Source organism: Psittacula echo (assembly GCF_963264785.1).
Source record: "Psittacula echo genome assembly, chromosome: Z".
In the NCBI taxonomy this organism is placed as follows: Eukaryota; Metazoa; Chordata; class Aves; order Psittaciformes; family Psittacidae; genus Psittacula; species Psittacula echo.
In genome coordinates this window covers 95,114,848-95,126,549 of record NC_137742.1, presented here as the reverse complement: position 1 = coordinate 95,126,549, position 11,702 = coordinate 95,114,848, and the positions used below count along the sequence as shown (strand labels likewise).

At 43.8% G+C, this 11,702-nt stretch overlaps 1 protein-coding gene across 1 annotated transcript; it reads left to right on the top strand.

The window, feature by feature from the left end:
• Positions 1–3,062: 3,062 nt before the first annotated feature.
• On the top strand, positions 3,063–10,684 carry PDCD2L (programmed cell death 2 like; the record flags this gene model as incomplete). Its single annotated transcript, XM_080638460.1, has 7 exons — positions 3,063–3,176; positions 3,284–3,447; positions 3,584–3,653; positions 6,072–6,472; positions 7,522–7,635; positions 9,294–9,442; positions 10,554–10,684. The coding sequence occupies 7 exons, from the start codon at positions 3,063–3,065 to the stop codon at positions 10,682–10,684; spliced, it is 1,143 nt and encodes a 380-aa protein (XP_080494586.1).
• Between the last annotated feature and the right edge of the window lie 1,018 nt (positions 10,685–11,702).

Sequence of the window (11,702 nt, the reverse complement as noted above, 5' to 3'; positions counted from 1 at the left end):
ACAAAGGGAAGACCTGCTGCTCTGCAAAGTGCGCACACCCTGTCTTCCTGACTCTGGCCTTCAGCAGCTGTTCACTGTGACTTAGTTGCTGAAGAAAGTACTGTTCATGGAGGAGTAAAGCACAGTTAATAAAAGAAAATTGTCAGTCTTCTGTTACATTGATTGCAGATAATTCCGTCTACACTACTGTGAAAAACCTGATTCAGCTGCAGTGATTCACTGCTTAAGAGGAAAAAAAAATCAGCAAAAGAGATGGTAATCATAATTCTATTAATGGTTGCTACTGCTGTACTTATAAGACAGAATAAATCCTTCTTTAAGGTGACAATAACTCGAAGCAAATTCATTGTATCACGCTTGGCTCTTGCAGACTTCACAACAGCGGACTGGAACAATAATAATGCACCTGAAGAATGTGAGCAGGTACATTCCCTACCTTTCATTTCAGGGTAGAACTGCATTCATCACAGGAATGCTTATTTTACCCTGGGAATGGTCATGAACCAGGCAGGATCATTGCAAAGATGGAACTGGCAGCTTTGCACAGCCCATTGTGTCACCTTTGTCATCAGCAAGGGACTTCCCAGCAGCTGGTTGATTTTCAACACAGTGTGCAAGAAGGAAGGACTTGCATATTGGAGGAAGTAACACAGGATTTCTCAACCCTTTCTAGGAAGTGCAGCCATGAAGAAAGCTCTCCTCTTTGCAAATGTGATCTTTTGTTAATAGCTGTTTTATCTGTTGCCATAACCAGTTTTTCCATATCACTGTGCTGGCTTGTCAGTTCTTTTGCAATCTTACCATGTAATTTGATTTTGACCCTGTTACTCATGCAACTCTGAGACATTAGAAACTCATTAACAAGTTACTCTCTGTCTTGAGTTAATTCTTAACTGGTACTAAAATTGCATAAGAGAAACTCAAAACGACGCCTGAAAATTAATTACTTTTGGCATTATATATTATAGCTAAAAATAGGTCACTTGAGTGATTTCTTTAGGTAAATACTAAGAAAGCTGAATTATCTTTTCAAGCAAAACTGACAGATAAGTAACGAAGAGGTGTTTTTCTCTCCAGCATTGTCTTGCTATTGATGAAGTTGTGAACAGCGTATTTCTCCCTAAAAACCCATTGCTGCTGCTGGCTGAAAAAAGGCTCAATGCAGTCTGTAATTAGACATAACAGGACTAAAGAACCGCAAATTTGGTTTTATGCTTCCAACTGTAAGATACATACAATGCCTTTTATTTGTATGTTGATTTATTAACTATTCAAGATCATGGGAGCTAGCAGGAAACATTCTTTTACCCTGCAGGTGCTGAAATAGAGCACAGAGTCCTTCACAGTGAGAGGCAACTTCAATGTGCTGATTGTTATTTAGTGAGGGTAGGTACTTCAGGCCTCCACTAGTCCCTGTTCCCTCTCTCTCCCTCTCCCTCCCCCATTCATTTTCTTGGATACAGACACTGTGGCAGGATTCTCCCATGCACTGCAATGTCCTTGAACTAAGTGCCAAGTGTAGAGAGACATTAGGGTTGTCATTCAGGCTCTACACAGGGTCCGTCATTTTGGGATCCTGGAGGCTGGTTCCCAGAACTCCGGAAGAATCTTCCCCTTCAAGCTCCTGCAAACCTCTTGCTTCCAAGTGAAGCTGTAACACATAACACTGAACGACCAGCAATGAGTTTCAATTACTTCTTTCACTTGTCTATTAGTGTAGTATACTTTTGGAATTTCAGCATCAACCAAGTGTCCTGGGTTCAGCAGTAGCAGTCATTTTTCTCCTTCTTAGTAGCTGGTGCAGTGCTGTGGTTTTGACTTTCAGCCTGGGAACAATGCTGATAACACCGATGTTTTCAGTTGTTGCTCAGTAATGTTTACTCTGACCTAGGACTTTCTGAGTCTCATGCTCTGTCTGGGAGGAGAGGAAGCCAGGAGGAAGCAGGGACAGGATACTTGACCCAAACTAGCCAAAGAGGTATTCCATACCACAGCACGTCATGCCCAGTATATAAACTGGGGACAGTTACCTGGAAGGGCCGGGTCACTGCTCAGGTCGGGCTGGGTATCGGTCGGCAGGTGGTGAGCAGTTGTATTCCCTTCCCTTGTTATTTCCCTTATCATTATTATTATTGGTGGTAGCAGCAGTGGTTTGTGTTATACCTTAGTTACTGGACTGTTCTTATCTCAACCCATGAGAATTACATTCTTTCGATTCTCCTCATCATCCCTCCAGGAGTAGGAGGAGGAAGGAGGGGGAGTGAGCAAGCAGCTGCTTGGTTCTGGGTTACTGTCTGGGCTTAAACCACAACACCAAGTTCAACTAAATGTTCAAAACCCAATTTTGTAAACGCAGATCATGCAGGTGACATTGGCTTTGTGCTTGGGAAGTCCTTCTTGGCAGGTATTTTAGCAGGTATCTGTGATTTGCTAAGTCATAGAACCATCATAGAATCCTAGAATGGTTTGGGTTGGAAGGGACCCTAAAGCTCATCCAGTTCAAACCCCCTGCCACGGGCAGGGACACCTTCCACTAGACCAGGTTGCTCCAAGCCCCATCCAACCTGGGCTTGAACACTGCCAGCGATGGGGAATCATTTTGTTTACTCATTTGTATTTGAGCACTGTTAAGATAAAAGCATTTCTAGTAAAATAAGAAATTTCAGTACACTGCAAAAGCGCTGGACCCATGCTCCTTCATTACTTTATTTAGGTGGAATCTGTCCCGGGACATGCATTGAAGCAAAGCTCCTGTAACACCGCAGTGATTCTTCTACATCGTTTTCCGCACACGGAAACCCCAGACCTGGGGTGCAGCAGCGTTCACCTCATCCTTCCGCTGCGATTCCCCTCGGCGAGGAACTCAAATGGAGCAGAAAAGCTCCCAGGCGGGGCAGCCGCTTTGCCGGGACGTGGTAAGTTCTCGCACCCCTCCTGAACACCACACCGCCACCGCGCGGTCTCTGCTCTTAACGCCCGCCCCGCGAGCATGCGTTGTGGGGCGTCGCGTCCGGCGGCGTTTGTCCGTTGGTGGCCACCGTAGCAGGGCGGGTGGTGTTGGGATGGCGGTGAGGCCGGTCGTACTGCTGGGCCTGCGGGACGCGCCCATGGTGGGGCCGTGGCGAGGGAGCGGGCAGGACGCTGCCTGGGCTACCAGCAAGCTGGGCGGCTCCGCGGTAGGGCTGGGGCCTCGCGGGGCGGGCGGAGGGTGGCGGCGGTGGTGGTGGTGGTGGGTGCTCCTGGAAGGGTCTCCAGTGAACACTCGGCGCCGTTCGTCTTCCAGGACTGGGTGCCGTCCGTGCGGGCGGCCGCGCCGCGGTGCGGGGTGTGCGGACGGCTGCTGGCGCAGCTGGTGCAGGTGTACTGCCCGCTGGAGGGGTCTCCCTGCCACCGCCTCGCCAACGTGTTCGCCTGCGCCGCGACCGGCTGCGCGGGAGACGCCCGCAGGTGAGGACGGGCTCACGGCGGCTTCCTTCGGCACGTGCGCAGCTCCCCCGCCACTGATAAGTGTTACCAGCTCGAATGGTTTGTGCCTTACGTGGTTTTGATTCATTTTCTTCTTCCTTCACACGGCTTGTTAAAGCTGGAAGGTATTGCGCTCCCAGTACTTGCAGACACAAGAAAAGGAAACGCAAGATTACAGTGTAAAACAGGTATAGCTGACAACCTGCCTTGTTGGGTTCTGTCATAGAATCATAGAATAGTTAGGGTTGGAAAGGATCTTAAGATCATCAAGTTCCAACCTCCTTGCCAGGGGCAGGGACACCTCACACTAAACCATGTCACCCAAGGCTCTGTCCAGCCTGGCCTTGAACACCACTGGGGATGGAGCATTCACAACTTCCCCAGACAACCCATTCCAGTGCCTCACCACCTTCACAGTAAAGAATTTCTTCCTTATATCCAATCTGAACTTCCCCTGTTTAAGTTTGAACCCGTTACCCCTTGTCCTGTCACTACAGTCCTTAATGAAGAGTCCCTCCTCAGCATCCTTATAAGCCCACTTCAGATACTGGATGAGGTCTCCACGCAGCCTTCTATTCTCCAGGCTGAACAGCCCCAACTTTCTCAGCCTGTCTTCATACAGGAGGTGCTCCAGTCCCCTGATCATCCTCGTGGCCCTCCTCTGGACTTGTTCCAACAGTTCCATGTCCTTTTTCTGTTGAGGACACCAGAACTGCACACAATGCTCCAAGTGAGGTCTCACAAGGGCAAAGTAGGGGCAGGATCACCTCCTTCAACCTGCTGGTCATGCTGCTTTTGATGCAGCCCAGGATACGGTTGGCTTTCTGGGCTGCAAGCGCACACTGCAGCCGGCTCATGTTCATTTTCTCATCGACCAAGACCCCCAAGTCCTTCTCTGCAGGGCTGCTCTGAATCTCTTCTCTGCCCAACCTGTAGCTGTGCCTGGGATTGCTCCGACCCAGGTGTAAGACCTTGTACTTGGCATGGTTAAACTTCATCAGGTTGGCATCAGCCCACCTCACAAGCGTGTCGAGGTCCCTCTGGATGCCATCCCTTCCCTCCGGCGTATCAACCGAACCACACAGCTTGGTGTCATTGGCAAACTTGCTGAGGGCGCACTCAATCCCACTGTCCATGTCACCGACAAAGATGTTGAACAAGACTGGTCCCAACACTGATCCCTGAGGGACGCCACTCATTACCGGTCTCCAGCTGGACATCGAGCCATTGACCACAACTCTTTGCATGTGGCCATCCTGTCCTTTGTTTCAGTGTGCTACATGAAAATAAGAAACTCAGCGGGGTTGGGTGAGTTTTGCACCTCATAGATAGTTGTTTAAGCGACCATAACATGTTATATATAGTTGTTTAAGTAACATACTTAGGATATGTAGTGACAGGATGAAGGGAATGGCTTCAAGCTGAAAGAGGGTGCTTTTAAATTAGACATTAGGCAGAAGTTCTTCACTGTGAGGGTGCTGCAGCGCTGGCACAGGGTGCCCAGAGAAGTTGTGACTGCTCCATCCCTGGCAGTGTTAAAGGTCAGGTTGGACGGGGCTTGGAGCAACCTGCTGTAAGGAAGGGCAGGAAGGTGTCCCTGCCTGTGGCAGGGGCTTGGAACTGGATGAGCTTCAGAGTCCCTTCCAGCCCAAAACAGTCTGTGATAACCTTTTTTATGAAGCTTTTTTTTATTATGTGCCAGTTTGATTCACATATGTGGTTGTGTGGAGAAGTTGTGGTTATGGAATTTTGACACCGTAAGTACTACACGTTATTTACTAGATTAACTTCTTGTTTGCGATCTGTGTTAGACTTGTTTTAAAGTGCAGATGGCAACACAACTGTATGGTCAAAATTGATAATTAATATTTTAATTGAGCTACCTAAATACTATTTTTCAACTTTAAATGTTTGGGCTATGCTGTTTAGGTTTGGATCTTTAAAATGATTCATTTTCTAATTTAAATATATTTTCTAAAAATTATTAGTTCTAATTAATCTGGCTCAATTACTGTTAATACACTTCTGGTATTCTTGCTCTTGAAGAGCAGCTGCATGTTGGCTTAAAAAGATTGAAAAAGGAGGATGGCTGTCAAAGTAGTCATGACAGAAAGTGTTTATTCAGCTGCTGCTTTTGTATTGTGAAATTTTGGTCTGTGGTAAATGAGCTTATATTGTTGTTGTTCTTATTATTTTCCTCCATATTCTGCCCTTTGAGCTTACCTGTGATGCAGTAACTGTGCTTCAGCTAAATATACCCAAAGTAGCTATCAGTTGCCCTGGCAGCAGCCAAGGTATGGCAATGTGATGTACAAAGGCCAGGCAAAAAGCTGATGAATTCCTGCTTTGTTTATCTCCTGTGAGACTTTTTTTGCCATAACTCATAAATGTGAGGGGTTTTTGCCATGACTGCAGTACTGTGGAAAGTAAGTGTGGTTACACTGTTAAGTACCACTGTGAGGAGAACAGGTGAAATAACACAAAGCATTAGGTTAAGGTTTTGGTTTTCTTAGCTTTATGAAGCTATATTTGAAGTGCATTAGGGTGGCAGATCTTGACAATGTTCTTTTTACTTTAACTTTCTTTTTTTTGCTTTGTTCTTCCAGAAACAAGAATCACATTTCACTGCAAAGGATTGGTGTGATGAAGCAGATGACTGGGGAGTCTCTGATGGAGCAGAAACTCCTGCATGTACCTCCCTTCAGCTGCTTGGCTTAAATGAAGCAGTGAGCAGCTCCTTGTCCAGAGAGGTGGAGTGTGCATCCCAGCTCCAACAGCTTTGCTTGTCTGAGGCTATGGATTCAGGTTCCCCGAATACACATTCTCCAGTCAGTGAGGGAATGGTAATGGAAACATCTGGTTCAGCTGCTGTGTTTCAGCCCTTTTACATTAGTGTTGTGGATGAGGAAGACTACACTGGTTTCCTTGATACAGATCATGCAGATAGGCTATTGAAGGAGTATCAGCAGAGAGAGGGTGTTGATTTGGAGCAGCTGATGTCAGAAAGGTGAGAACAGGTCTGGATTTCATACTGAACTGAAGGGATTCCATAATTTCCTGTCTGATGATTGTAGTTGAAACCTGACTCTTACTAAATCTGAATGCTTTCTGTTTGTAACCATTGGTGTGTAGTACTTTGCTGGAAGAACATGGCAATGCACCCTGCTGTGTCAAATTTTAAGTGGTTCAGAGATGCGTCTGTTTCTGAGTGACTGAGCAATTGGAATGTCCTTGGGCTCCAGATAGAGCAATGCACTCTCAATCTCTGAAACCAAACTTGTGTGGTTCAAACAATGTCTTACACTAAATGGCATGAGTTTATATTGTGACATTTGACTTTTCTCTTTTCAAGGCTAAAGCTTTTCTTACATTCCAGTCACATTTTTAAGATTTTAATAACTTGGGGATTTTGGCTAGAGACTGGGATGATGGAAAGACTCCCAAAGATTTTGTAAAGGTTGTCTGAAGACAGTTTTTGAACATAGTTACTGAAAATATTTCAGTATTAACTTAGGTGGTCACAGCAAGCACTTGAATCCTTACTGTTTTGCTTTTGATTATGTAAACATGTGGTGTGACTTTTCCTGATTTGTGGACAACAGTGAATTTTTTGGTAACTAAGGCTACTGCCAATTGCAGAATCTACATGGAACACTTTTTAGTGGTGGTACTCTTGTTAGAGTTTTGTTGACCTTTAACGAACCATGGAACTTTAATTACATTTAATTTAAAAAGACAACATTGTAATTTAAAAACTTGTGAGAAGTTACTAAAAGAATGATTTTTTGAAGTAGTAAGGAGGTATATGGTAGTCTTCAATCTCATACGGTAGTTTGAAACACTATTAGTAATTGTAAGCCACCAGAAGCAGAAGAACTAGCAGCAAAATGTTCACTTGCAACCTTTAACAGGAATTGCCTCTTAATTTAACATGAATATTTTTTTCTGCGCACTTTGTACAATTTTAATGTGAATGTATAGTAGCTATTGCTTATTTAAAGTATGCATATTGTACTGAAAGCCTCAGTGAAAATTTTGTTTCTGTTCCTGTTCTAGTTTTGCAGGTGAAGGTGGCAATGAAAAATATGAGAAGAGTGAGGTCAAAAGCAGGGACCACAGATTCCATAAATTTATGAAAAGAGTATCTCTGTGTCCTGAACAGATTCTAAGGTATGCTGATCATCTGGTTGTGGCAGGGAGATACAGATCATAGATATGAATTGTTCGTACCTCAAAATAAGCTATTTAATTTGAAATATATATATCTTTTTATTTCTTTATCAGAAAAATTAAAAGGGCTGTTACCATTTATTTGTGATCAGACTTCAGTCCCTGGTTGGGGTTTTTTGTGCAAAGTGTAAGTAGATGAGAAGTGAATTAAAGTCAGAGACCCTAGATCTGGCTGTGGGAGACTTTCTTCAACATAAAATCTGATGAGAACAGAGCCAGGCTGTCTTTGAAGACTCCCTGAAATCCACATATAGTGGTTTTCAAGAAGCATTTTTGAGGTGGAAGTATAATACACAGTGGTATGCTGTTGTGATAGATTTCCAGGGCAATCTGCTCTGAAATTTTGTAACCTTATTGTAATTGCTAATTGTTTCAGTCCCAGAGATACTACTGGAGTAAAAGATAACGTGTTTTAAAGCCTGAGTTCTTCTGCAGCTTACTGTGATTACCCCTTAGGACGCTGCAGTCTTCAGTTCTTGTAAATCTCTTGCTTTTCCTAGGATAAAAGCAGATTTAAACGCAGAGCACCTACATTTCTGAAAGAGGAGTTAATTCTGAATGGAAGTATAACAAAGAGTTCAAATCATAAATCAATAGTAATAGATAACACACATGGTTTTTCATGGGTCATACCAACTGTTAGTTTTTTAACTTCTTTGTTCCAGATAGTCCAGTGCAGCCTATCTGGTCAAGCTGTCCCAATGTAGTGACAGGACCTTTGTTTAGCTAGTTTCCAGAACCAGATACAGGTAACCGGTACCTTCTTGAGGAGGACGTAAAGTCTGAGGGTCTGTTTATGCAGAGAAGAAACATTAGAAACTTTATGTATCAAAGATCATACAGAAAATATACTAATGCAGAGTGCAAGTGACGTTTTGAAACAAGTGGGGTTTTTATCCACAGGATATGTCACTTTGCAGTATTACGCTCTTTGAGTTTTTTATTCTTCTGAAACATCACCTCCAGTGATCCCTATGACTGTCACTAGTTACCATCTTAACCTAGCCCTCCCTTTCCCCTTCATGGGTACTGTGAGTATGCCTGTTAGACCCCTGTTGCTCCTAGAGGTTGATCTCTGTTGAGCTTTCAGCTTAGCACAGAATCCTCTGCTTGGCATTCAGTGGAAACTATCTTCAGTCTTGGTTGCCTGTTAGTTGTGGAGCTCTGGTAACTCTTACAAATAGAACATCAGTTCTGTGGCATAACATAGAGTGGTTTTGAGACATATTCTGTGCTGAATAACTGCCTCTGGTTACTGTTTCATTTTTCAGGAAAGTATAGTTTGTTTAATTGAGCCAGGTACAGCACATTTTAAAGGTGTCTGTTCAAAGCATTTGTTGTCTTTAAATCCAGTTCTTGCTTAGAGACTTTTGAGGTGTTGACTTTACAAGTATTTCCTCCTCCCCATCTTTACTCTTTGTTTAATGATCTGTCTGAAGCTGAATCAAGAATTCTAGCTCATAGAGGTGTTTTTTACTACAAGCAAGTTCAGAGGTTTTGGAGAATCCTGAATGCTGTTGCCAAAATGTAAGTTTTCTTCCGAAATCCAGATTAAAAAAAAAAAAAACAAAACGTAATTTTTTCCTTTCTTCTCTTAGATACTCTTGGGGTGGCCAGCCTTTATTCGTCACATGTCCTCCAGACAACTTTACCAAATGTATTCCAGCCTGCAGTAACTGTGGAAGCAACAGAATATTTGAATTTCAACTCATGCCAGCACTGGTCAGCATGCTACAGAGTGATTCAGGTGCTGACCTTTGACTTAGATGAATGAATACTAGAAACAGTCACCTTCTTGGTAAAGTTTATGACTGCAATTTGGATTTTTTCTCACTAACCATCCGCACTAATGTGCTTCAGTGTAGTCATCTTCATATATAGAATCCACTCAGTTTCCATTATTGATTTCACTATGCGAAAGATACAACTCTGGTTTATGGAGACTCTGTGATTGCAACTTCATTTGCTCACAAGTGAACAGCATTGTAGATAACTCCTGACCTGGGGAGTAATTTGTCTTTATTGCCTCTTAAGTGAGGCCTTGGAAAATAATAAATATTGTCAGGTAAGATTGCAGACACTTAAGGTCTTTGAAAATTCTGAGTGTGCTTGCTTTAAAATCTTTACCATTACAAGACTGAATATGAACAGTATTTTCTGAACTGGCAAAGACTGAAGTGAGCAATGAGCAACAGCTCCGATGATACCATTTTGTCCTGGGTTCAGCAGTAGCAGTCATTTTTCTCAGTCTTAGTAGCTGGTGCAGTGCTGTGGTTTTGACTTTCAGCCTGGGAACAGCGCTGATAACACCGATGTTTTCAGTTGTTGCTTGGTAATTTTTACTCTGATCAAGGACTTTCTGAGTCTCATGCTCTGCCAGGGAGGAGGGGAAGCCAGGAGGAAGCAGAGACAGAACACCTGACTCAAACTAACCAAAGAGGTATTCCATACCACAGCACATCATGCCCAGTATATAAACTGGGGGCAGTTACCCAGAAGGGCCGGGTCACTGCTCAGGTCGGGCTGGGTATCGGTCGGCAGGTGGTGAGCAGTTGTATTCTCTTCCCTTGTTATTTCCCTTATCATTATTATTGTTGGTGGTAGCAGCAGTGGTTTGTGTTATACCTTAGTTACTGGACTGTTCTTATCTCAACCCATGGGAGTCACATTCTTTCGATTATCCTCCCCATTCCTCTGGGAACAGGAGGAAGAAGAAAGGTGGGGGGAAGTAGATTGCGTGGTTCTGATTTACGGCCTGGGCTTAAACCACGACAGTGAGGCTGAGTTACCGGCTGGGCTTAAACCAGGACACATTTTTCATACCTTTACATTATGTGCCTTTGTTGCTTTGTTTTTAGGTTTGTCAGTGGAATTTGGAACTGCTCTTGTTTACACGTGTGAGAGAAGCTGTTGGCCAACAGATCACCAAACCCCTCTTGAAGAATTTATATTTGTACAAGAAGACCCAGATCAGAGATTATTTAAATAAATTGTATTTCCCTGCCTAAATGGAAAGTCTGATGATTTGGTTTTGTTTTGTTTTGTTTTGTTTTGTTTTACTGCGGGTGAAAGGGTGTAATTATGCAAGAGAACTTTCCTCAGATGTGGTGAAAAATGAAATTGATGTGATGACATTGTGCTTATTTCCACAAATAACTGATTGAACATGCCTTTAAAATGTGGTGGCAAGAAACTTGCATACTTTGGTTACACAGAGAAGTTGTAGAGATGGGTGAGTGTAGTTAACGCTTAATGTTTGGGGAGGACAGTAAAGTAGAAAGTATAGTTAACTGTAATAAACAACCTGTTAATTCATCAGCCAAACACGATTTGGTTTTTAGAAACTATAGGCAGTGAAGAACTTAATGTAAGCTTGATTTTAAAAACCAAATCTGCTTTGTTTTGACCACAGATTGTAAACTCGGTGCGTGATGGCAGAAGCCCTGCTATCGCTGCCGTCTTCCTATCACAAAACTTTTCTCTGTGTTTTTCTCACGAGAGATAAGCTGTATTAGCATGGTGAAATATGCTCTGACAGGTTGCTTTGGATGGGGAAGAGGTGGAGTTTTTTGTTGGAGCTTCTGTTCTCTCGGATACAGTGATGGGGTAGGTACAGCACCTGCCTTGTTACCGCAGTCTGGTCCTTGCGGCCTCATCAAGCTGCTTTAGTTCAAAACAGTCTAAAGCCGCCTGTGGAGTTCCCTGTTAGTGTAGGCTGAACAGCAGTATTTTAGTTGACTTAAAGAAGGAGTAATTTGAGTGTTTTTAAGTGTGAGTTTAAAAAGGGGAGGGACGGGGGCTAACATGATGGAACGTCTTTGAAAAACTACTTTTTGAAGGAAGGATGCTCACCGTGTGGGGCTACAGGGGGCAAGTTAGGCTAGACTGGCAGACACACATCCCGTGTTCGGCCAGGAGTGCTGCCCCTGTTTCCCAAGAGGCCCGCCTGCTCAGTTTCCCGGCCACGGCCGGTAGCCCGGGTGCCCGTGGTTCAATCCCTGGCTGTA